Source organism: Petromyzon marinus, chromosome 54 (genome assembly GCF_048934315.1).
Source record: "Petromyzon marinus isolate PM22_M1 ecotype Great Lakes invasive population chromosome 54, UKy_Petmar_22M1.pri1.0, whole genome shotgun sequence".
NCBI classification, from domain to species: domain Eukaryota; kingdom Metazoa; phylum Chordata; class Hyperoartia; order Petromyzontiformes; family Petromyzontidae; genus Petromyzon; species Petromyzon marinus.
In genome coordinates, this window is record NC_133720.1 from 351,610 (window position 1) to 378,855 (window position 27,246).

Genomic DNA, 27,246 nt, shown 5'->3' on the forward strand with positions numbered 1-27,246 from the left:
GAAGACAAGTCCAGATATTGTGGCCAAGGTTTAGCAAATTGTTTTTTTGATCTACATGAAATAGCAAAAAATTTTCATAGCAATATATTGGGGGGGACATTTTGAGCATATTTGAATATTGGGGGGGATGTGTGCCCCCCAATATATATTACGGCCTTGATTTGTTGCTTGCCTTCCGCAGGGCGTTCTGCTCTCGTCAGACGACAATGCCAGCCGCCTTCATTTGCTGGAAGGCTCTGCCACAGCCTGCGATATTATTAATGCAGCACACGTGTGAAATAATTACCTCCTCGGAGACTTGTCGAAGATGAACGGAAACGATTTTATTCTTACTCGTTAACAACTTCAATACACGTGAACTAACCAGGACAAAAGTCTCAGTTCTATGTGTGTACATAACCCTGAAGGGGAACGGTGGTGCAGTGGTTAGCGCGTGATGCTATGAATCCAACGGCCCGAGTTCAATTCCTGCTCATGGCCAACACCACTGACGATTATCTGAACTGGTCCTGGGCTTCCCCTAGGTCGACTCAACTTCGTACCTGGTGTGGTGTGTAAACATGGCCACTGGTGAGACAAAGGCGGCCGAGCGTGGTGCTGGCCACCCACCACCTCGCGTGCCGTGCCGGACTTGACAGGTCCTCGCTGAGAGTACTTGCGCGACACAACTCGACTCCTCGCCTGCTACACCGTGCATCTTACGTCACCCACGCCCACGGTTCCCCTTCCCGACTCGGCAGGGACCATGGCCCGCTTAGCGCAATCAGCCTCTTAGCGCTCTTCCTCCACTTCAGTCTGCCTCTTGTACCAAGGTGCATCTCTTTTTATGTTGCTGCCAATTACGCCTCCGCGCTCTCTCTCTGTCACTGGCCCTGGCACCTGGGCAGGGGTCTCCCCTGACCGCCTTGCTGTGCAACACTCACGGCTCTCTACGTCCGTGCTTCGACACCGGTGTGCTGCGGCAACGTCTCAGCAGGCGTCCCATGGGATTTCGGAATCATCGGAGAGAACCTCACTGTTCACAAGCTCTGACAGACAAACTCTCCTCCGTGCCGTTCAGTGGCGGATCCAGCACTCCCCCCCCCTCCCCTCCATTGGTCTCGGTGCGTTATTTGATATCACGACATTTCAAACTGAAGTTTCCAGGCAGAGTCGCGCTCGTTGCAATCGAGAGATAACCGTGTGGTGCATTCTCAGTATAACGTGGGCGATGAAGCGACCCCGAGGTAGTGCATTCGACATTTGTTGCAGTTTGAATCTCGCAACCGCCCTGATTAATACTTTGTGTTTGTTAACCTAACTTATACCACGCTCCATCTCCTTCACAGTGGATGTTAACGATCCCATGATGACATTCGCGAAATAGTAACTTTTGTGTGCCGGCATCACGGTCCAAACTTGCCACATTTGAAAAATTACACTGTAAATTATCTCCAATAGAATGTACCATATCAACCATCACTCCCTCCTGCGATAACTGGGCAGGACCATTTTGAAAAAGAGTCACGAATTTAGTAAGGCTTTCCTGCGTAAACGAGCATAATCAGAAAATAATTATAATTAGTGTTGGGCTTAAGACGTGTTGTTTGAGAGTGACGTGTATTTGGAGACCGTATATATATACTTAACTTTGTCGATTAGAACAGTTTTCGTTGATTTTGTTATTTCCATCTCCCTTACCCAATCTTATAAATTTCTAGGTACTTTCCATCACAGCAAAATAATATATGTAACAATTGTAATGTAAAGTGTATAGCATAAATTAAGCATTGTCTCCAGCGAAGAAAATATTCAGTCTCTTGGGAGACAGCTGAAAAACAAAAATGACATCAGCACAAAGATGTGACCGATCGAATATACAGCACCCAGCAGCAATCGCAGAAAGGTCAGAAACTGCCTTATCTCTTGGCTCGAGGATGCAACTGCACAATTATCACAATAACAATCTCACAGAGCTGATATAGAACATAACTACATTGTGTCCGTGCAGTGTGTCTGTGCACTCTTCTCATTGTATTTTTTATACCACAAAACAATGCAAACTCGAACTCACGAAGCCCTCTTGTTGTGGCTAACATGGCAGTTGGGCATGAGAGTCATTCACTGTCGGGTGCCTTATCTCTGATAACAGAGCCAGCATTTGACCAAACGTGGCGCCAGTGGTCACACGACTTTTCACATCACACAACTTTATACTTCCCCAACACCCAGAGGCACTCGCAGGACAGCAACGGCTCTGTGAGGGGACGGGACGCGATTCTGTGATGGCGCGAACGGTGTAGCGAAGAGTGAATGAAAGAGAATGGGGGAGAATGTGTCTTTGCACTCATAACAACGTCGAATTTATATACGGCGTCGTTGGTCATGTAAATTACATCTCAAGGTCGCTGAGGATCAACAGACAAAACTGAAAGGTGGCAGCCAGGCGATAAGCCGGCACTGCCAACAATTGCCTGAGCTCTGCGGTCCTCTATATATTAAGGTGTTTTCGGCCAATTAATGAGTGTTTATACACGTGGGAGGAATGAGTGTTTATTCACGTGGGAGGAAAGCGGGCTGTGTCCGAAGCATTCTGAGACAAAGTCGTGAACATCGACAGACGCGCGAATTGTGCCACATCGATGACTTTTCCGATCGTGGATTTGTCTCAAACTCACCAGAGCGCAAGCAGAGACAGAGCCCACAGCAGAGTTGTGTCAGGCCCACACCACTCTCCTAGCGAGCTTGCACCTTCGTTGAAGAAGAGAAAACACACCGTTTACATTTACACCAGAAAACGCCATATTAAAACATTACTTCGGATCACACTGTACTTGACGTGGTGGAATTTAGGTTTAATTCTACAGGATATTAATAATAATTAATGATAAACAAAAGGGGCTTAAATAACGCAGTCTGTAAGCAGTGCCTACCTCTGCGCCGTATAGGGCCAATAGACAGCACTTGTTCAGGAACTGTGGGCACATCGGAATGCCACGTCGGCAGCATGCGAGATGTGGGGCATTTCTGCGAACGAGAAAACAAGCTTTTGTCACTAGTCTTGTTGACCCGGGAATGCCTCACTGAGCCATCTTAGAATTCTGATGACGTCTCTTCCATGCAAGCAAACCGACATTGAACACCAACATCCATATCTCAAACGTCCCTCTCCTTATTCTTAGTTTTTTTCGGTAAAGTCACGTTGAAGAGAAACAACAAAATAATAAAATATATATTTATTGTTGTTTCTCTTCAACGTGACTTTACCGAAAAAACTAAGAATATGAATTACTGCAGTCACGAAAGCTTTAAATCTAAGTCCCTCTCCTTGTTCAAGTTCTATGCATGGTCGTCTTCTGAGCATGACTCCCTGCGTCGTCTCCACGACACGCGCAGGGCAATCCGGTTTCTTCCACGGCCACTCTGCTCAACGGTAGAGCAGGCAGAGGGAGGAAGGGCCTGGGGAGCCCACACCCTCTGCTGACCCCGTGCCCATACTGGAAAAGAGCTTCATACCTCACCTGATTCTGATTCTGCGGAAGTAGCGGTGACCACCGCGCACCAAGTGTGATAGTGCCGCGATCTGACCCAAAAAAATCTATCACGAATCATTATAAACGTTACTCTTTGGTTCTATTCGGTGAAGTCACGTAGGTAAAAAATAAAACAACAAAAATCACGACGTTTCGGCCACAACACAAGTCGCCTTCATCAGGTGAAGGGACCAGACTGTCTAGAGGAAAGCGCTGGAGTGAACACAGCAAATCTAGAATTATAAACGTTTTCTTTCTTGCGATGAGAACTATTGTCGTCAAGGCTACAATGACGGTCACGCATTGTGGTGCACGTCCCGAGCGCACGGCTCACCACGGAGCACGCTGCCTCCATGGCGTCGCACAGCGAGACGTCACAGTGCAGGTGGATCTCCGTCTGGTTCCCCACGAAGCGGAACACCTTCACGTGGAAGCGGCACTTCTGCGACACTGCGTTCTCCTCCACCTGCGCGGTGCTGTCCCGTGGGTTGGTGCACCTGTGTCACGCAACCGAATGCGAGCACCACGTGAAGAGATTCTACCACGTTATTGCCACGCGTGTTTATTGTACTCACAATATTACCAGTAAAAAACATTTTTGCGTGCAGTGCATGATCGACGAGGGTTGTTAGAGGCTTCTACAGTAATTGTAAATGAAATATCTGGCTCCTGCTCGAGTGACAACACAGCTGCGCAAAGGATTCTGGGTTGGAAGAGGGGCGAACAAGCGTGAGACCGAGGTGGGGAGTGAGAAAAGTGGACAATTTCACCACTCTGCTCTGCCACAGCTCTGCCCTGACCTGCGGGCTTTGGGCCATTCCGCAATTGTGCTGTGAGTGGCGGTAATGGTGGGGAGGATGGATGCGTCATCTCTGAATTGTATAATGATGTGTTTTTTTTCCACGAAAACAGCCGTCATTCTGATAAACAGCGCTTGAGCGGCAGCGAGAATAGCGACTTGAAATGGGGCCCCACGTGTCCCCATGGTTCCCTGTTTAGAACTTCTCTTTCAAAATAAAACCACTCGAGGTGTTTTTTGCTCCATCCTCGAGCGTCAAAATGGCAGAACTCTAAAGCAGAAGCGAGCGAGCAATGGCCACGAAATTATAGAAGATAGCGTGAAGAGCAATGGGCGCGTTAAATCAGCAGAAATGAAGTTTACGATTGGTGGATCACGAATATTAGCATCGGGGCGGCGACGCAGTCCAACGGCAGTGCATTCGTCGCTTGTTGCAGCTGTTCAAGGTTCGAATTCAGTGGCCTCCCTGGTTATTACTGCACATGAAATAACCATAACAATGTGGAGGATAAAGATCCCGTGACGTCATTTGAATAGTGTCGGCCATTGTGTGCCGGCGCCATGACCTAAATAAAACAAAAAATTTGCTGCAAAATACTCAAATGAAATTACACAGCAACCATCGCTCCTGACCGGTGGACCAATGTTCAATTGCAGGCCGACACCGAGTCACAGTTTACCGCACAGGGACAACTACTACTGGGGTTGCCCTTTAAATGGTTGAGATGACATGTAAGGCGCTTTGAGTTGCTGAGGCATTTAAGCAAGCGCGATGTAGATTCAATTTGTATCATGGCTGACAACGTCGTTTTCTTTTCTTTGAACAACGGGGTCGAAGTTTGTGGCGTGGGCACGGCGCGTGCGGCTCACCCGTGGTGGATGATGGTGTACCGCGTGTCATCCGCAGGGCTGGGTCCCGGCGTGGCCCAGCACTCGTTGAGCACGAGCACCAAGTGCGCTTTTGTGCGACCGTTGTCGGGAAATATCTCGAGGCCCTCGTCTTTCAGGACGACCCCCACGAAGAGGGTGTCCAGGGTGGACAGCAGCAGGTCCCCGGCGTCGTACGGGAACTGGTAGCTGGCGTTGACGTACAGCAACATCCTGGCCACGAACGTTCCCTTCTTAACGGGCAGGGTCATGTTTATCACACTGTCGAAAGAAGTGCATTCAAAGTCATACATCTGCCACGCAAAACCGTGACGATTCGGCAAAATCTCAAAACTGCCTTCCACACTAACAACTGTAATGAAAACATGTTAATACAAGTCATTCAGTACCGATTTTAATATTCAAATAATATTAAAATATATAGGAATGTGCATTCTAAAATAAAAACATACATGTTAACGGTATTGGCCAAAACATCCCAATGCTGAAAAATTACTCGGAAAATGACAAAATGTTGAGATTACACAGAGCAGCAACATCGCCTCCCTACTGCAACAACTTGACAGGACCCTCCCAAAAGGAGTCTTGAGACTCTTGAGTGAGGCTTTCCCGGGTAAACAAGCGTAATGACAAGAACATGTATTCTCTTTCATAGAAATACCACAAATCTCGCATGCTGCCAAAGTGGAATTTCTACGTGCCCACAGTTCCTGAACAAGTGCTGTCTCTTGGCCCTGTTACGCAACGTGTTGTGTTTATGGATATCGCTGCCGATACAATGATCTGGGAGACCCAGTTCGGTACCCTCTTAAGGAGTAAAACACAACACCGAGGACAAGTCAGTCGGTTTCATCACTCAGGCGAAGACAACGACGACATCGCTTACTGGCCACGTGTCCACGGCATACGGCCGCGCGACTCACCTCGTCATGGGCTGTATGATGGTGTTCAGCGACACACGGATGTCGCGCTCGTACGCGCAGGCGAACTCCACATTGACGAGCGTCTCTCGCACCACCGCATCTTCGAAATGTTTCGCCGTGCGCATTCGGATGGTGTTGACGTACGCCACGTGTGTAGTGTTGGACTGCAAGGCGAGGATAACACGGCCCACAGCTCAGCTCCGTGGTCACCACCAACGGCGCTGCGCACCTCGAAATCCCTCGGTGAGATTTAAAACAGGTCCTCGTTGTTTCTGCTCCAATAAAACTAAAAATACATCTTATTCTTATTTACCAGGTAGAGCCCACTTGAGCTATTAGCTCTTTTTCAGAAGCGATCTGGCCACAAATGATAACTCAACGAAGTGGCTTATCATATGGAAAAGTATACCAGTTCATCGTTCAAACGCGCAGTGTTCCGCACGAGTGAGGGTTTAGATTTTGTTACCCTCATGATGTTTCCACAGGCGCCATACGACGCGACGAGGTGCCACCTAAAGGCCCTGGGGGAGGTGCTTGGGGTGCAGCGCTCGTCGTTGAGGTGAATCTCCTTCACGCTGTAGCCATGCCACGACAGCGCCAGCTTGGGTAGCACCACCTCCATGTGCGACGCGAAACACGAGACCTCCACCACCAGCGAGTCTCCGGACACGACATCGGCACATGCACCAGCAAGACACACCATTCGCAATTTCCACACTATGCTGGTGAGCAATAAGAGCTACCCAACCAAGAGTTAAGTCCCGGTTTTATTCTATTTTATTGAACAGGTAAAGTCCAGAGCTATTACCTCATTTTCAAAGGCGACCTGGCCACATATGACAGCCCATCAAAGTGGATGATATCATCATCACACGTGGGGATTTATAGTAGCAGCCAAATAATCTAAGCATGTGCTTGTGTATGTCCACATGACCACCACGGGGAGAGAGAACACGCAGACTCCAAATATACAACAGGCATCGTCAGGGTCCGGGATTGAACCCACAACCTCCCGGGTGCCAGGCAAGGGAGAGAACATCTCCTCGATGTCAAAGTGAAGACAAACGATTCCGTCGTCTACAGGTACCCAGGGACCTGGGCCCTGTGGCCAGCTGAGGAGCAGATGGGCGACGGGTGAGGCGGGTAACAGCGTGAGGTGAGCTGCGTTTGCAGGAGATCAAAGAGGGGGAGGGGACTCGCGTCACCTGGGGACGCTTCTCTCCACTGGGGCAACCTGGTCACTTTCGTGGTTTGGGGGAACTTGGTCACTTTCGTGGTTTGGGACAACCTGGTCACTTTCGTGGTTTGGGCCAACCTGGTCACTTTCGTGGTTTGGGCCAACCTGGTCACTTTCGTGGTTTAGGGGAACCTGGTCACTTTCGTGGTTTGGGGGAACCTGGTCACTTTCGTGGTTTGGGGGAACCTGGTCACTTTCGTGGTTTGGGACAAACTGGTCACTTTCTTGGTATTGGGGAACCGGGTCACTTTCGTGGTTTGGGCCAACCTGGTCACTTTCGTGGTTTGGGCCAACCTGGTTACTTTCGTGGTTTGGGCCAACCTGGTCACTTTCGTGGTTTGGGCCAACCTGGTCACTTTCGTGGTTTGGGCCAACCTGGTCACTTTCGTGGTTTGGGGGAAGCTGGTCACTTTCGTGGTTTGGGACAACCTGGTCACTTTCGTGGTTTGGGGGAACCTGGTCACTTTCGTGGTTTGGGGGAACCTGGTCACTTTCGTGGTTTGGGGGAACCTGGTCACTTTCGTGGTTTGGGACAACCTGGTAACTTTCGTGGTTTGGGACAACCTGGTCACTTTCGTGGTTTGGGCCAACCTGGTCACTTTCGTGGTTTGGGCCAACCTGGTCACTTTCGTGGTTTGGGCCAACCTGGTCACTTTCGTGGTTTGGGCCAACCTGGTCACTTTCGTGGTTTGGGCCAACCTGGTCACTTTCGTGGTTTGGGCCAACCTGGTCACTTTCGTGGTTTGGGCCAACCTGGTCACTTTCGTGGTTTGGGCCAACCTGGTCACTTTCGTGGTTTGGGGGAACCTGGTCACTTTCGTGGTTTGGGGGAACCTGGTCACTTTCGTGGTTTGGGACAACCTGGTCACTTTCGTGGTTTGGGACAACCTGGTCACTTTCGTTGTTTGGGACAACCTGGTCACTTTCGTGGTTTGGGCCAACCTGGTCACTTTCGTGGTTTGGGGGAACCTGGTCACTTTCGTGGTTTGGGACAACCTGGTCACTTTCGTGGTTTGGGCCAACCTGGTCACTTTCGTGGTTTGGGCCAACCTGGTCACTTTCGTGGTTTGGGGGAACCTGGTCACTTTCGTGGTTTGGGACAACCTGGTCACTTTCGTGGTTTGGGCCAACCTGGTCACTTTCGTGGTTTGGGCCAACCTGGTCACTTTCGTGGTTTGGGCCAACCTGGTCACTTTCGTGGTTTGGGCCAACCTGGTCACTTTCGTGGTTTGGGCCAACCTGGTCACTTTCGTGGTTTGGGCCAACCTGGTCACTTTCGTGGTTTGGGCCAACCTGGTCACTTTCGTGGTTTGGGGGAACCTGGTCACTTTCGTGGTTTGGGGGAACCTGGTCACTTTCGTGGTTTTGGACAACCTGGTCACTTTCGTGGTTTGGGACAACCTGGTCACTTTCGTGGTTTGGGCTAACCTGGTCACTTTCGTGGTTTGGGGGAACCTGGTCACTTTCGTGGTTTGGGGGAACCTGGTCACTTTCGTGGTTTGGGGGAACCTGGTCACTTTCGTGGTTTGGGACAACCTGGTCACTTTCGTGGTTTGGGCCAACCTGGTCACTTTCGTGGTTTGGGCCAACCTGGTCACTTTCGTGGTTTGGGCCAACCTGGTCACTTTCGTGGTTTGGGCCAACCTGGTCACTTTCGTGGTTTGGGCCAACCTGGTCACTTTCGTGGTTTGGGCCAACCTGGTCACTTTCGTGGTTTGGGGGAACCTGGTCAGTTTCGTGGTTTGGGGGAACCTGGTCACTTTCGTGGTTTGGGACAACGTGGTCACTTTCGTGGTTTGGGACAACCTGGTCACTTTCGTGGTTTGGGGGAACCTGGTCACTTTCGTGGTTTGGGGGAACCTGGTCACTTTCGTGGTTTGGGGGAACCTGGTCACTTTCGTGGTTTGGGGGAACCTGGTCACTTTCGTGGTTTGGGACAACCTGGTCACTTTCGTGGTTTGGGCCAACCTGGTCACTTTCGTGGTTTGGGCCAACCTGGTCACTTTCGTGGTTTGGGCCAACCTGGTCACTTTCGTGGTTTGGGGGAACCTGGTCACTTTCGTGGTTTGGGACAACCTGGTCACTTTCGTGGTTTGGGCCAACCTGGTCACTTTCGTGGTTTGGGCCAACCTGGTCACTTTCGTGGTTTGGGCCAACCTGGTCACTTTCGTGGTTTGGGCCAACCTGGTCACTTTCGTGGTTTGGGCAAACCTGGTCACTTTCGTGGTTTGGGCCAACCTGGTCACTTTCGTGGTTTGGGCCAACCTGGTCACTTTCGTGGTTTGGGCCAACCTGGTCACTTTCGTGGTTTGGGGGAACCTGGTCACTTTCGTGGTTTGGGGGAACCTGGTCACTTTCGTGGTTTGGGACAACCTGGTCACTTTCGTGGTTTGGGACAACCTGGTCACTTTCGTGGTTTGGGCCAACCTGGTCACTTTCGTGGTTTGGGGGAACCTGGTCACTTTCGTGGTTTGGGGGAACCTGGTCACTTTCGTGATTTGGGGGAACCTGGTCACTTTCGTGGTTTGGGACAACCTGGTCACTTTCGTGGTTTGGGACAACCTGGTCACTTTCGTGGTTTGGGCCAACCTGGTCACTTTCGTGGTTTGGGGGAACCTGGTCACTTTCGTGGTTTGGGGGAACCTGGTCACTTTCGTGGTTTGGGGAACCTGGTCACTTTCGTGGTTTGGGCCAACCTGGTCACTTTCGTGGTTTGGGCCAACCTGGTCACTTTCGTGGTTTGGGCCAACCTGGTCACTTTCGTGGTTTGGGCCAACCTGGTCACTTTCGTGGTTTGGGCCAACCTGGTCACTTTCGTGGTTTGGGCCAACCTGGTCACTTTCGTGGTTTGGGCCAACCTGGTCACTTTCGTGGTTTGGGCCAACCTGGTCACTTTCGTGGTTTGGGCCAACCTGGTCACTTTCCTGGTTTGGGGGAACCTGGTCACTTTCGTGGTTTGGGGGAACCTGGTCACTTTCGTGGTTTGGGACAACCTGGTCACTTTCGTGGTTTGGGCCAACCTGGTCACTTTCGTGGTTTGGGCCAACCTGGTCACTTTCGTGGTTTGGGGGAACCTGGTCACTTTCGTGGTTTGGGGGAACCTGGTCACTTTCGTGGTTTGGGACAACCTGGTCACTTTCGTGGTTTGGGGGAACCTGGTCACTTTCGTGGTTTGGGACAACCTGGTCACTTTCGTGGTTTGGGGGAACCTGGTCACTTTCGTGGTTTGGGGGAACCTGGTCACTTTCGTGGTTTGGGGGAACCTGGTCACTTTCGTGGTTTGGGGGAACCTGGTCACTTTCGTGGTTTGGAGCCTGTCCCTAGCTTGACTCACGGCTGATTCGCGCGTTAGTGTTGCACCGACAAATATTCCTGTCGTAGGCCTGCGATGATTTCGTCTCACTCGCGGTTCGATGAATTGTCACGATTCAAGGTTCACAATTGAAGTGAAGAATCAGAGATTTAGTTTTACATTGCGGAGCATCGCAGCAGTTCCAGTGGGCCACGAGCTCTGGGAGCTCCACAGCAAAGCGGTGCGTCACTCAACCTCCGGTCGTGTCGCCGTGCACGGCCTCATCACTGTACTGGGTTCACGTGACCTCTGCAGCCACGAGATGCCGCTGTATTTACCAGAAGATGAAAATAATCACCGACTAAAATTACGACTGAATCGTGACGATTTTCTGAATCGTGTGAGGGAGGAATCATTACGTCCGTAAAATTACAATTACTCCAAGGCCTGTATTTTTCAACGAATGTAAAATGTTCCAGTTTATTTTGTGTAACCTGGTGAGAACTTAAGAGACGATGATGGAGTCTCTTTTGCAAGAGTGACCCTGGTATTAGTCTGCAAGTCAGTGTAGCGATGATTCCTGTGTCTGATCCCAGATTAGTAAATAGTGGTGTCATTTTAAAATTTGGAAAAAAATTACATAATGGCGAATGCCGTCAGGAGAACTTTAACATCCACTGTGAGTTAAACAGATGGCGCGTATTCAATTTGGTTATTACACACCGCAGTATTAACCAGGGTGGCCACTGTATTCAAACCGTGAACCTCTGCGAAAAACACAGAATGTGCTACCGCTGGGTGCGTCAAAGGAGGTGAAAGTCCAAACCGAAATGCATTCCGATTTACTTTGTAAAGAGGGCAAAAAAACCGTGGCGAGTTACCTTTGTCCATCATTGAGCAAAAACGAACGGTGTTGTCTCAGTAAACGCAGCAATACCAATGAGCACAAACGTGGAGAAACGACTGGTGCGGTTGGGAATGCTCGCCGTGTAAAGGTGCCGTTACCTGTGATGATGAAGTTTGTTGGTTCTGGTGGTCTCTGTAAACAGAACACGACGTGTATGCATGTTAACACAGTCCACGTATGAGGAACAAGATTCGCGGTGAGCGTTGCTATTTTGACATGAGCTGGGTGTGGAGGCACACGTCTGTTATATGTCGCCTTGGAGGCGAGGGCCTGTGGATTACGATCTGTGGAGCTGTCAAACCCAACGGGTTGTGAGGCAGCCAGAAGATCGAGGCACAGCTTGGAGTGTTATCCCGTCCTTTGCGTGGCTTCCTCCAGGTTCTCTGGAGTCCTCCCGCAACATGCCACACACTCATTCGTGGAATTAACCAAACATTGAAATTTCAGGACCCTCCTGAAAAATAGCCTACAGAGTCAGTGAGGATTTCCTAGATATATGACAGGCATCACATTGAGGTTAAGTTATCTGGTATTGAGACAGTCCCTCAAATGTCAGCCCACAGGCCAAAGGTAAAATAAAAATGCGAAATCTGGGCTTAACATTCTCACAGAATTAAACCCTAACCATTACTGGACATGGGACGCTGGCAACATCGCGAGTAGACCTCATCTGAACTTATCCAGCGGCCCCTGTGCATTTTGTATGAACCAGAGGCAGATGCGACTCCCTGTGACCCATGACAGCTCCAGCAGGCCAGCGGGACCCTGCGTAATGATGTCATTACCAGAGTCAGACAGACTCTCTCCCCAGGCCAACGGCATCCATTACATACATACAGTACATGGTAGTGAGACCATAGGGAATCACGGGTGTGACTGTGGGATGTCAACAGTGGTTGTTCGTGTACGGAAAAAACTGGCCCCCACCATGTAAATGTGTAATTTATATTCTATGCTTAGAGGTTGCACGACAGGAGATGGGTGCCATCCATCGCTCGCTCTGGCAGGAGGCCACGTTCCATCTTTACCTCCACTTCAGCAGCAGACGTGGTCTCCTCTCTGACCATAGACTCCGGCATCCTGGTCGCTGAGGGAGGGCTGCTCGCGTTGATCTGATCCAAATGTGGTTTGTAATCTGCAAAACAAGGGCCACAATAATCGCAGGGAATATCGCCACACTGGATCGCGAAAATGTTAATGGTCTGCCGTTCTTAAATGTTGCTATAGTTGAAGATACATCGACATGCAATGATTTTAATCTTCTTCCACCCATTGTTGGTCTTAACATTCCAGACGGGGAACTATTAGCACTTTCGTGAAGGCGGAGAGCTCTTGCCAATAACATCACCAGCAGCATTAGTTTTTGATCCATGCCTGACTCTGCTGATGAGACCCCGAAGATCGAAACTTCCCCATTTCTCTCGCTTGAACCATGCTGATGGATAATATCGGTTGATGGACTGACACGCGTGTTGTGTTTGTGTGGAGTTTGTTCTCCACCCCCACCCCCACCTTGAGACCACAAAAATTGGTAATTTATTGAGATTCACTGGCAGAAATATGTTGAATATTTTTTTGTGAATGTAGGGACCTTAATTTTTTATTTAAAAAAAGATTTAACTTTGTGAGTGAATCAACCTTTGCTCTCAGCGCAAGTTTATGGAATCACTCGTAATCTTCTTGTTATCTGCCACACACTTATTCAATAGCCTGAGGTGACAATCATTGAACAACTGGGAACTCATCTCTCCAGCCATGCATTGCGGCGAGGGCCTCGGGGACTCACGGCAGAACGTGGCGTTACGCCACGACTCGGCACGGACGCCGATCCCGCCGCACGCGAGCTCGTAGGCCTCGATCGCACGGCACACCCCGGCCTGCGGGCGCGGGGACAGGCAGGCCGCCCGCAGGCATCGTTGGTGGAACGGGCGTGGGTCGACGGTGCTGTGGCACGCCACGAAGGGGTTGTGGGAGGTCCCCAGCAGAACGAGGCAAGCCTGCTCCCCGTGCTGATCGCCCAGTAGACACGAGGCATTGAACTCCTTGCAGAAATCCTGAAACGAATGTGGAATAAATAAATAACAATGAGACAGGCTTTGCAGTGACCACTGCTGAGATCATACGGTAATAGAGGTGCCTCAGCCCACTGAGATTCAATGAAACACAATACTTCAATGGAATGCATTCACCCCACTGCTGGTTTAATGAATTTGATCTTTAACCCTGATGATGATGAAGCTTGGAAAACTAAATGGAGTCCACAAGACATCAAAACAAACACCTCCTCATCATGGAACATCCTTTGCCAGTACCAAAATATAAGAATAGGTTTTCTCCTTTTTTCTGGCAACAAAACAAAATTAGAGTAATGAGAGCTCGGGGTGAGCAGCTACATCACCCCGAGCTCTCATTACTCTGGTAGCGGCGTTGTCTTTGTGCTGTGTACGCCTTTAGGCGTCCTCTGGTCTAACACCGTTTGAGACGAGGCTCGAAAGAAAGCTGTCTCTGGTGTGGACCAATCAGTTTCAAAGACAATGATCATATTATCAGAGTGCTTTTTTTGCAACCACAAGTATCCGTGGTTAATGCAGACATGATTCCTTGTAAAAGGTTTGAGTTTGGTATTTTAACATCTTAACACCTGTTTTGTTGCCAGGAAAAAGGGGAAAAAACTATTCTTAAACACCTCCTCGCGAAAGACTCAACGGCGCAGATGATTTGTGGCTTAGATCTTCCGCGAAGATTTTGGGCTGCTACCTCTGAGCCGCATCTGCACACAAACTATGGCAGCTGATGCACATAGTTGATGCACAAATGGAAAAATGCTAAACAAAAATTCCATTGTGCAACTGTGGTCACCACCCTGAACAGAACCATTGGACATATGACGACCCAATGCCTGCTTCACAAATACGAAGGAGGAAGCATCATCACAGCGATTAACCACTCCTCTACTTACGATGCCAATTGTCTATCTCATCAACTACCTCAATGTACAATTATCGCTGTTGTTCTACATCAACATCAGCGATACGACGAAGATGAACTCGATCAATTAGAATTACACACGGAAACAATAACAACTGCCGTGTTATAACAACCCAATTCTAAGAACAAGATAACAATTTCTAGTACATTGATATTGACAAGGAGGTCGATGAGGCATCCTGAAAGGGCTGTATCCATGTAATGTTGCAATTGATTCACACGTATCTGATATGCATGCATGAATATGATGTGAGTTTCAACGAGAAAATTAGAGGTACACGACCAATTATAAGAGTTGGATGCAAAACAGAGACCCATGGATGGCTGCAACATCCGCCAAATGTGATCGCTTCCTGTACCGTGCAGGTTATGATGCCTCGCCTCCAACTGAAGACGAATTCCTCCAGGTTATCGGCAACAACCCCATCAGGAGTGTATGCGTCGTCGCCCGCATTGCCGTTGAAGTTGCCGCACAATCCACACGTCAGGCCCTGCAGCCTCTCTCCCGCGCACACCACCACGTTGCCACTGACAGAAAACGTGATTTGTAATTTCACATTGGTGGCCGAAACGGTCATGCCAGACTCCATTTCGTACAGCTGCAAATTACCACCGCCCAAGCTAAGAGGTAGCAATACCGGGGAACCGTCCATCTGTAACAACAGAGAGAGGAGACGCGCGTTAAATAGTGCGTGGACGTGCGTACGCAGTGCTTGATCGTTACAGCCGAGTTCGCAGAGAGGAATTTCTACATGAACAGCGACACTTCTTCCTATCCGTGGTGGTGTGGAGGTCCGCAAAGCTGGATCCTATTAACCGCACTCAATGCAAATAATGCACGCTCCCCTTGGCTGTGTCGTTACCCTGGTGAAAAATTGCAAGGATCTGCTGCGACTCCTCTTATTCATGGATAATTGAGGATATCAGGATAGTTATTGACCACAACCGGGACACCGCATGTGGACGACCCCTGCATGGATCAATGTGTGGGCGTGGGTCATGGGGGTGCGGAGGAGGAAAGCGGGAGGGGTTTCTCTGTATGCAGCCAAGGCTTATCCCTACTCAATACATCATGGCTGATTAATCATCTGCGATTCATGATCTTGAGCCAGTGATGTTCATTCCACATTATTATGACGAGGCACAGTTGAAGGTGATTCCAGGACAGGAACCAGTGGAGGGATCGGAGGACCGGGGTGGCGCGGTCCCACTCGTGGGTGTGGCTGAGAAGCCTGCCGGTGGCATTTTGGGTCATCTGGGCTTTGGTGGGATGGGGAAATAAGTGGCTTTGGTGGCGCCGTGGTGGAGGGGAGCGGTAGAGATGCATGCCAGGTGTCTGTGCCGAGACAAATGCCCTCACCACAACTTCGGCAGTGGTGGTGAGGAACATTCCACGTACCTGCACCAAGATCCCACTTCTGCTGCGTGTTATATTGAGAGTATAGTGCAAAATATTGACGTCAACGCTGACAGTATTTTGTTGGTCTGAAGGCTGGTTTCTTCCACTGATGACGACTTGAAAATCCATATTTTGATCTGGACGCGTTGAATAATCACACAGCCTCGTCAGCATGAATCCAGAATATTTTGGGAGCCTCAGCAAAACGCCATCAAATGTGGTAAGAGTCCAATCGGGCCTCAGGGTGCACGCCGAGGCGGCGTCCGCGTGGCAGGCGTCCTCGCGCGGACACTGCTGAAGCTCCTGGCACCGCACCTCCCCGCCGGAGCCGCAGGTGCAGCTGCGGCTACATTCCGCGTCCTGCGGGAGACTCTGGAATAAAAGGACAAACTCATGGTGGCAATTTCGGATCCGATTATTCCCCTTTCAGACAAACCAAGATTAAAGTCAGGACAGCGACCCAGGACGGGTTCGGCTATCAACCCCCCCCCACCCTCCCAATTTTCTCTCGTGCTGCACGCAGTGCAAAACCAACCTGACCGACGCGGAAGTAGAGGCCTCGGTGCACGCAGCCGCACGCCTCGGCGGCGTCGGTGCAGCGGCCCTCGGCGAGGACGGAGCCCCGGGGGCATCGGCACGACTCGCGGCACGGACGCACGCAGCGTGCCGCGGCGGTCCGGTCGCCGCACGAGTCGGCACAGGCGCTGCCGCACAGAGCGTAGACGCCGCGCTCCGGGCACGCGGAGCCTGCAGGGAGTCACACTCACCAATGTACATAGCAGGGAGTCACACTCACCAATGTACACGTCAGAGAGTCACACTCACCAATGTACACACCAGGGAGTCACACTCACCAATGTACACACCAGGGAGTCACACTCACCAATGTACTCACCAGGGAGTCACACTCACCAATGTACTCACCAGGGAGTCACACTCACCAATGTACACACCAGGGAGTCACACTCACCAATGTACATAGCAGGGAGTCACACTCACCAATGTACACGTCAGAGAGTCACACTCACCAATGTACACACCAGGGAGTCACACTCACCAATGTACACAGCAGGGAGTCACACTCACCAATGTACTCACCAGGGAGTCACACTCACCAATGTACACGTCAGAGAGTCACACTCACCAATGTACTCACCAGGGAGTCACACTCACCAATGTACACACCAGGGAGTCACACTCACCAATGTACTCACCAGGGAGTCACACTCACCAATGTACACACCAGGGAGTCACACTCACCAATGTACACACCAGGGAGTCACACTCACCAATGTACTCACCAGGGAGTCACACTCACCAATGTACACACCAGGGAGTCACACTCACCAATGTACACACCAGGGAGTCACACTCACCAATGTACACACCAGGGAGTCACACTCACCAATGTACACGTCAGAGAGTCACACTCACCAATGTACACACCAGGGAGTCACACTCACCAATGTACACACCAGAGAGTGACACTCACCAATGTACACACCAGGGAGTCACACTCACCAATGTACACACCAGGGAGTCACACTCACCAATGTACACACCAGGGAGTCACACTCACCAATGTACACACCAGGGAGTCACACTCACCAATGTACACACCAGAGAGTCACACTCACCAATTTACTCACCAGGGAGTCACACTCACCAATGTACTCACCAGAGAGTCACACTCACCAATGTACACACCAGGGAGTCACACTCACCAATGTACTCACCAGGGAGTCACATTCACCAATGTACACACCAGGGAGTCACACTCACCAATGTACACAGCAGGGAGTCACACTCACCAATGTACACACCAGAGAGTCACACTCACCAATGTACACACCAGGGAGTCACACTCACCAATGTACACACCAGGGAGTCACACTCACCAATGTACACACCAGGGAGTCACACTCACCAATGTACACACCAGGGAGTCACACTCACCAATGTACACGTCAGGGAGTCACACTCACCAATGTACACACCAGGGAGTCACACTCACCAATGTACACGCAGGGAGTCACACTCACCAATGTACTCACCAGGGAGTCACACTCACCAGTGTACACACCAGGGAGTCACACTCACCAATGTACACACCAGGGAGTCACACTCACCAATGTACTCACCAGGGAGTCACACTCACCAATGTACTCACCAGGGAGTCACACTCACCAATGTACACACCAGAGAGTCACACTCACCAATGTACACACCAGGGAGTCACACTCACCAATGTACTCACCAGGGAGTCACACTCACCAATGTACTCACCAGGGAGTCACACTCACCAATGTACACACCAGGGAGTCACACTCACCAATGTACACAGCAGGGAGTCACACTCACCAATGTACACACCAGAGAGTCACACTCACCAATGTACACACCAGGGAGTCACACTCACCAATGTACACACCAGGGAGTCACACTCACCAATGTACACACCAGGGAGTCACACTCACCAATGTACACACCAGGGAGTCACACTCACCAATGTACACGTCAGGGAGTCACACTCACCAATGTACACACAAGGGAGTCACACTCACCAATGTACACGCAGGGAGTCACACTCACCAATGTACTCACCAGGGAGTCACACTCACCAGTGTACACACCAGGGAGTCACACTCACCAATGTACACACCAGGGAGTCACACTCACCAATGTACTCACCAGGGAGTCACACTCACCAATGTACTCACCAGGGAGTCACACTCACCAATGTACACACCAGAGAGTCACACTCACCAATGTACTCACCAGGGAGTCACACTCACCAATGTACACACCAGAGAGTCACACTCACCAATGTACACACCAGAGAGTCACACTCACCAATGTACTCACCAGGGAGTCACACTCACCAATGTACTCACCAGGGAGTCACACTCACCAATGTACACACCAGGGAGTCACACTCACCAATGTACTCACCAGAGAGTCACACTCACCAATGTACACACCAGGGAGTCACACTCACCAATGTACACACCAGGGAGTCACACTCACCAATGTACACACCAGGGAGTCACACTCACCAATGTACACGCAGGGAGTCACACTCACCAATGTACACACCAGGGAGTCACACTCACCAATGTACTCACCAGGGAGTCACACTCACCAATGTACACACCAGGGAGTCACACTCACCAATGTACACACCAGAGAGTCACACTCACCAATGTACACACCAGGGAGTCACACTCACCAATGTACTCACCAGGGAGTCACACTCACCAATGTACACACCAGGGAGTCACACTCACCAATGTACTCACCAGGGAGTCACACTCACCAATGTACACACCAGAGAGTCACACTCACCAATGTACACACCAGAGAGTCACACTCACCAATGTACACACCAGGGGGTCACACTCACCAATGTACACACCAGGGGGTCACACTCACCAATGTACACACCAGGGAGTCACACTCACCAATGTACACACCAGGGAGTCACACTCACCAATGTACTCACCAGAGAGTCACACTCACCAATGTACACACCAGGGAGTCACACTCACCAATGTACACACCAGGGAGTCACACTCACCAATGTACACACCAGGGAGTCACACTCACCAATGTACACGCAGGGAGTCACACTCACCAATGTACACACCAGGGAGTCACACTCACCAATGTACTCACCAGGGAGTCACACTCACCAATGTACACACCAGGGAGTCACACTCACCAATGTACACACCAGGGAGTCACACTCACCAATGTACACGCAGGGAGTCACACTCACCAATGTACACACCAGGGAGTCACACTCACCAATGTACTCACCAGGGAGTCACACTCACCAATGTACACACCAGGGAGTCACACTCACCAATGTACTCACCAGGGAGTCACACTCACCAATGTACACACCAGAGAGTCACACTCACCAATGTACACACCAGAGAGTCACGCTCACCAATGTACACACCAGGGGGTCACACTCACCAATGTACACACCAGGGGGTCACACTCACCAATGTACACACCAGGGGGTCACACTCACCAATGTACACACCAGGGAGTCACACTCACCAATGTACACACCAGGGAGTCACACTCACCAATGTACTCACCAGAGAGTCACACTCACCAATGTACACGCAGGGAGTCACACTCACCAATGTACACGCAGGGAGTCACACTCACCAATGCAACACGCGTTGGACATGCGGGGATCTGAGACGCCCGTTACGCACGGGAAGACTCTCTCAGTCGACCTCATGTCAGTTTAATAATACTAATCACCGTCACAACAATGAGTTAGACGTGTGACGTGCCACACTGTGTCCACTCGCTCTCGTGGGGAAAGGACGACTCAGGGATGCCGAGGAGGGTCGGGGCGCCGTTCTCACCGCACGGCGTGTGGACGCGCCATGGCTGAAGACTCGCGCCCAGCGCCTGGCAGAGCAGAGCGTACGCTTCGAGAACGCGGCACACCGCCCTGGGCTGCTCCACCTCCCCCCGAGAGCCATTGCCGCCCGCCGAGAGGCAGGCGTCCAGCAGGCAGCTCGTCACGAACGGAGCGGGCTCGACCGCCGAGTGACAGTCGAAGAACGGGCCCGATGTCCGGTTCAGTATCCCGCACGTCTGCTGCTTCGGAAACCATTTCTGGCTCTCGCTTTTGCAGTCCCAGCAATTGCCGGCGCAGGGCGCGGAGCAACGCCTCTCGTTATCCGCGGTCAAATTAAATTCCGCCCTCGGGAAATCGTCGGCGGTGTCGTTGTTGAAGTTGCCACACATTCCGCAGGTCTTGTTAAAGAATCGCCCAGGCAACGATACGAAGACGAGGTGGTCTGAGACGAAGGAGACCTTCAAGCCGAAGCTGGTGTCTAAAGCGATGCCGAAGCCACTGGGGTAGACGTGCACCGTGCCGTTGTCCAGCAGCGCTGGCAGCGAGCGCACCACCCCGTTCACCTAAGGAAGCGCGGAGCGGTGTTAGAGTCGAAACTCAACAACTTTTACTTACCAGGTAATGCCCACTGAGCCATGGGCTCTTTTTCAGAAGCGACCTGGCCACAAATGACAGCTCGACCAAGTGGCTTGTGACGTGAGAATTTATATCAGCCACATTCGCTAAACGTGTGTTTCTAAGTGTGGAGGGAAAAGCCAGAGGACCCAGAACTCGCAAACTGCAAATATACAGCAGCAGCAGCAGGCGCCAGGGTCGGTATCTAACCCACGACCTCCTGCGTACCAGGCGAAGTAGTAAACATCTCACGACCGCGGCTCCCTCGTGAATTGCAATCTCGTCTTAACGGACAAGGTGGCTGTCAGAAATCACATAATATTCCGGGTTGAGCAATCCATTCTCTTGAATATCAGTGAAGCAGGAACATTCATTTCCACTGGCAATTAAATTAAATGCGCGCAGCTTTCGGGAGGAAATCTGGCGTCTGTGGAGCCGCTAAACGACTCCGCCATCTACGGCGACGTTTGCGAGTTCTCCCCTCGTGTGTGTGGGGTGCTCCAGGCATCCGGTCGTATTCTACCCACAGAAAATACTCCTGAGGAACTGGCCAAACATCTGCAAACAGGACCCATTTATTGAGATGCAGGGAAGCGTTTTTGACGTAAAACGACTAAAAACAAACGGTAAACTAACACAGCCGCTCTGCTCCTCTCACGCGAGCGTTCTAAAGCGAAGTAAAGGTGCGCGTTACCCTGACGTGACCGCTGTTCCCCGCGCTCAGCGCGACGCGCAGAGCGGACGCGACGACGGTGAGGCGGGTGATGTCGGACAGCGCCCGTCCTCGTCCCCCTCTCCGGGTGACGACCTCCACGCTGAACGCCGCCGCCTGCTCCTCGTCGCACAGGCGCACAAGCCCGTGGCTGCAGTCGCTGCGGCCGCCGGTTCGCAGCAGCGCGCCATCGAAGGTGCGCGCGTGCGCGCCCGAGAAGAAGACGCAGGCGGCGGTGAAGGTGGCGCGGCACGAGAAGGCGGCCCCGGGCCCCGGCGTGCACGCCTCGTGCGGCTCGCAGCCTTCCTCGACGCACGCCACGGAATCTTGGGCGAGGACGTCGAAGCTGTCGAGACAGCTGCATTTGGTCGAACAAGCCTCGTCCGTCCAAAACCTCTCTCCGTATCTGTGGAAGTGACCTGCGTAAGACATCAATGTGAAAATACGAATGCACGTGGAAATCAAAGACTTACGACCCCACCGTTAGGGTAGCGGCCGTTTAAAGACGTTGCGCGATAGCTGACGCTTCAATTGTGAAAATTGTATTTGTTTATTTTATTATTTTATTCTCATTCTACGTGACTTTACCGAAAGAACCAAAGAAGCTGACGCTTCTTCGCTTTAAACAAAACTCTCGAGTCGGGAGGCGGAACGCGCGTGAGGCCTGGACAATCTGTCACCTGCCAGGGTCACAGAAACACTAAACATCAATAACAGCGTGTGGCCTTCAAATAATAACTGATTAAAAAGGCACAGACGCGGCGTAAAAATCCTGTTTAGTTGAACCTACATGGCGTGGATGTTGTACAGAGGAAGTAATGAAAAGTTGTTCAATGCTCTTTAGCCTGTAGTTATTGCATCGGCTACAATCACAATGGCTCCTCCTGCTCTTAAGCTGCCAGAAGCAACCGTTGTCTCCTCTCAGACTGGGTGAGGCTTTCCGGGGTAAACAAGCGTCGGACATAACATGGTAGTACTACCCAGGGCGGCCGATGGGCTGGAACCGCGAAGCTCTGCGGCACGCGGTAAGCGTGCATTGGCTTGGCCACGTCACCATATTGTAATGATATTGCGATACAATAACTCGCTCATAAAACGATACTTTTAAAAACCTCTTACCATACCATTTACATTGCATCCATTCGCTGGGTCCACTTCCAGCTGGTCGACACGGAAGATCCATCGCCCCGGCTTGTTCACGTTGCTCGTGTTTTGCACGTGAACGATGTCGAAAGTGCGGGAGCCCGGGAGAGTGAAGTATCGGCCCTCATCGCCACTGTTGAATCCGGCCTGGATACATGAACAGTAACAACAACAACACCATCAACTACAATCGTAGTTTAGATTTATAGTGCACTCTTACGTAAATAGCGGATCTCAGAGAGCGTGTAAAGGAGGGGGAGAGAACGACTAAAGATAGGGAACGAGAGAGAGGCCGGTTTTAACAGCTGGTGGGGTCTTCAGCTGGGACCTAGAAGTCTCCATCGACTGCGAGTTTCTGACCTCCAAGGGGCAGGGAACTCCAGAGTCTGGGCGCCGTGCGGACAACAGTCCGGTGGCCAACCGGATCCGAAGTCTGGAGCGCGGTCACGCTGAGTAGGGCTGAGTAGGACAATGCCAATGTCAAGAGGAATGCCCTCTGATTATTCGGGGAAGCTGCAATGAGTCTCACGACTCTTATTTCAGTCGGGTCATGCACCGGTGTCACGTGAGAGTGTTGGCCATTTGGGACGAGACTTGATGAACCACGGGTAACCCATGCAACGTGAGGGCGGTGATGCCGCTAAATGCCCCACGTCGAGAGAGCCAGCGGTGTGGTCACCCCGTGGGCCGAAGCCCCTGACCGCGGGGCCACGTGGAGCGCGTCAGCCTCGTACCTGCGCGTGCTTTCCTCCAAGCCCGGTCAGCGCGTCCCCTCCGCTCGCCGTTCCGGTCGTCCAAGTGATGTCCCCGTAATTAAACATCACGAACGACACGTTGCCATTGGAGGCCAGCAGCAACTGGAAGGAATTAATCTACAGAGAAACGCACACGGGCTGAGCCACTGGCGTGCGGCAGGCCAAAGTCACCCCCAGCGGGGCCCAAGCAGCCCTGGCTCGGGCTTCTCTCAGATGGCGGGAGGGGGCAGTTGGGGTGACCACGTGCCCACTCCCCATGTGTACTCCTGTGTGTACTTCCATGTGTACTCCCGTGTGTACTCCCATGTGTACTCCCGTGTGTACTCCCACAGGTGTCCACTCCCGTGTGTACTACCACAGGTACCCTCTCCCGTGTGTACTCCTACAGGTGCCCACTCCCATGTGTACTCCCGTGTGTACTCCCACAGGTGTCCACTCCCGTGTGTACTACCACAGGTGCCCTCTCCCGTGTGTACTACCACAGGTGCCCTCTCCCGTGTGTACTCACAGGCGTCCTCTCGCTGCCACCATAAAAGGTGACGTTGCTCCAGGTCGCGACGAATCCCCAGGCGAGAGGCTGCCGGGAGAGGGAGCCGTAGCCGCGCTGAATGTCGGCGGCCGCTCGGGCCAGCAGGGGCCCGGGGAGGGCCTCGCGGTATGACACGGAGCCGGCCAGGGCGTTGTGGACGTCGGCCCAATACGGGGCGATGAAGGCGCGGCCGTCGCCCAGGGGAAAGCCCTCCGGCGTGAACTGGCCCACGGGGACTCGGAAGGACACGATTCCGTTGTTGTTCACCTGCGGTACGAGTGAAGGCACAAAGACAAAGATCCACCCCGTGTCACCTTTTAAGGGGCTAATGGGGCAAGTGCTCGCGTCAGCGGGCAGCACGTAGACAGGCCGGGGGCTGTGGGGTGGCCAGCATCTCCGCTCCGGCCCCCTCGCTCCCCTGTGTCTCCCCAGTGCTGATATTTTATACACACCTCGCCAGCTTGTAATTTGAAGGCTGAGTCGACCTAGGATGGTGGATGGTTATTTACGAAACTCGCCTCATTGTTTCGCCTGCCTCGCGGGGAGATTGGAACCAGCGACCTCTGGATTGTCCCGTGCGCTGACCGTTTTGCAGTACCAACACCCCCATTGCATAACAGTCACGTTAATAGTTTAGTTTTAGGATTCTGGTTGACACAATTTATATAAAACATAGGATCAAGCGAAAATCCTAACACCCAGAGAGGAAGGGTTAATTTGTGTTTCTCAGGGATCCGCGCGTGTCTCCGGTGTCGCTCACGGAGCTTGGGCGCGATGTTCGCGTTTTGCTCGACGCGTCCTTTGCTCAACGGAACTTAACACAAACAAGGGGACATATTGAGAGTGGCAAAAGCAATCAAATCCATCTTGCACGGATGCCTTGTGAGAGACGTACGTAGAGGGAATGGTAAACGATGCCAAAGTACGTGAAGGGCGATGAGAGATGGATTTCTGGAGAGCCGCCATCGTCGGACTTGGGAGTCTCCTTGTCTCCTGCTTCCAACCCGAATGGGTAGAAGTCCCCATCAGCAACGCAGCCTCCTGCAGTCAACACACAGATCGCAGCACCCGGGTGTCAACTCGAAACGGGACTTACGCCGCACTGCTTCACGGTCACGGCTATTTTGGGTGGTTCACACTCGACGCCTTGACTTCTCCAATGCAGCTTTCATGACAAATATATTCTCATTTGTTGTTGTCAATACACCCCTGGGAGAGTCGATCTGTTCGCCTTACTCCTGTTCCGCTGCTGCTTTTTGCAGGCAAACGTAATTCAGCGAGAAACCGACATATATGTATTTGAAGGATTACAGATCCGTTAGCCTCCTATCACACGATTAGACATTGTTCACAAAAATGATCGCAAGCCAAGCAATGGGTATCTTGGAGGCCCCCATCCTCCTCACCCCACCTGCTGGAGGATTCCCCAGGCGAGGCTTCAGATTCTCTCACGGTCTCACGCAGAGTCGCGCGAGGTCACACTCTACCTTGGCGCGTGATGTGAACGCACACCACCAAGATGCGCAACAAGTCCCTCGGCAGCCTGGGATCCTTTGCCAACCTAGACAAGACATGTACAAGACGTTGGTGTCAGGAGAGCAGCGGCATGGGCACCAGGGAGCATAGGAAACGCTACGGTTGCCAATGAATAGAAGACGTTGCCAGATGGCCGAGTGGATGGGAGGTCATTCTCAAAGCGTGGAGCTGGTAATCAATGAGACCCTGGGTTTGAATTTTATGAGGAAGCCACGTGCAGTTAGACTGGGGTCGTGTAGCTCCTTGGTGGTCTCAACCTGGTCACCGATAACCGCACGTACAAAAAACATCACGATTAACTTTGGCTTTGCACGTAATTTTGCTAAATTCAAGCTCCGAGAACGAAGAACATGGATCGGGTTGACTGTCGAACGACAGCCTTGAAGCAGAGTGTGTGTGAACGTGCGCCCCCTACTGGATAAAGGTTAAACGTGGCCACTCGAGGGATTGTTCGGCGTGAGTCTGGTGATGGATCTCTCCTGCAGCCGTTAACCGACAGATGACGCAGGGAAGCGGAGATTTCCGAATGGATTCTTTGTCACGTAACACAATGCTATCACGTGGCCTAAGCCAACAACCAAAGTGATTTTATTTTCTATTTTTTTACAGCAGGAAGGGTCCAATAAGCTGATATGCCCTGCGACGGAACCGATGTTGCGAAGTTACACATTCGTTACAGATCTTAGTGCCCCGGGATCAGGGAGGTCTGCGAGAGCAGCTCATCGCATCCATTCCCTCCTCTGGTGTCATGCAGGAGCTTGGATAAAAAGTGGCAACTGAATATTAGGAAATTGCACATTGAATTTTAATAACTCCCTTCTGAAGGTAACTTTGAAGGGTATTTTGAAGTAGACTATCGGTCATATTGCCAATTGAGTTAATTCCCCCGATGGCAGAATGCTCCAACACGTACTTATTGCATATAATGTCATTGAGTGGTTGTCAATCACATCGTTGACTTCAACTGTGTATAATGTATTATTGCTGAGAGACTGTTACAGCGTTAGTTGACAGATTGAATCAGGTTACATTTACTGACAAATCTTAATTGAATATTCAGATACTTAACACAAGATAATCGTCAGCGTCATGCTGGAGAATACAATAAGAGTAACTTAATTCATAATCAGACAGATTGACCCCTTGCCATGCCTATTCCTCCCAATTAAAAGTAAATTTTACACATCACATCAGCCGCATGCCCTTCTGTGAACGCATCATTTTCAGAATCGTTGGTTCCACAAACGCGAGCAAGCTTCTGGACCAGTTCAGTTCTGGACCAGTTCAAGTTCTCATCAGCAGAGGGAGGGCCAAATATCACACTCGGCTTTGTCCCTTGGCACGATGGCTTTCTAACTCATCCTCCTGTTGACCGCTCGTAGTGACGCGGCGTGTCTGGTCAGACACCTCGACGCAGTCACCGCACTGGTGCTGCTGCACCGCACGACGAGTCCGTGCAGTGCCCGGGGCGCCGCCGCCGCCACCGCCCTACCTCGGTGTCCGCGTCATGGTGGAGGGAGAGAGAGAGGCCCCTGGGCCCCGGAGCGAGCGAACGTCCCCCTCCCGGTGCTCGCGTTCAGCTGCTCTGCTCCATCAGCCTCGGGTCTCCTCACCTGGACCCCAT

The 27,246-nt window shown here is 51.5% G+C and overlaps 2 protein-coding genes across 2 annotated transcripts; both read right to left on the reverse strand.

Annotated features, from left to right (window-relative positions):
* Nucleotides 1-298: 298 nt before the first annotated feature.
* Nucleotides 299-27,246, reverse strand: LOC116954083 (alpha-tectorin-like). The gene is made up of 21 exons (XM_076052044.1): nt 27,236-27,246; nt 25,574-25,647; nt 24,982-25,127; nt 24,066-24,353; nt 23,537-23,674; nt 22,784-22,949; nt 21,642-22,078; nt 20,334-20,895; nt 16,481-16,692; nt 15,946-16,317; nt 14,906-15,199; nt 13,345-13,612; nt 12,587-12,693; nt 11,657-11,690; nt 6,589-6,782; nt 6,123-6,286; nt 5,182-5,460; nt 3,847-4,009; nt 2,913-3,006; nt 2,658-2,730; nt 299-1,810 (listed from the first exon to the last, which is right to left on the reverse strand). The coding sequence occupies exons 1-21, from the start codon at nt 27,244-27,246 to the stop codon at nt 1,792-1,794; spliced, it is 4,095 nt and encodes a 1,364-aa protein (XP_075908159.1). The 3' UTR covers nt 299-1,791.
* Nucleotides 7,200-10,843, reverse strand: LOC142905444 (uncharacterized). Its single transcript, XM_076052192.1, has 5 exons — nt 10,832-10,843; nt 10,299-10,679; nt 8,302-10,002; nt 8,005-8,193; nt 7,200-7,283 (listed from the first exon to the last, which is right to left on the reverse strand). The coding sequence occupies exons 1-5, from the start codon at nt 10,841-10,843 to the stop codon at nt 7,200-7,202; spliced, it is 2,367 nt and encodes a 788-aa protein (XP_075908307.1).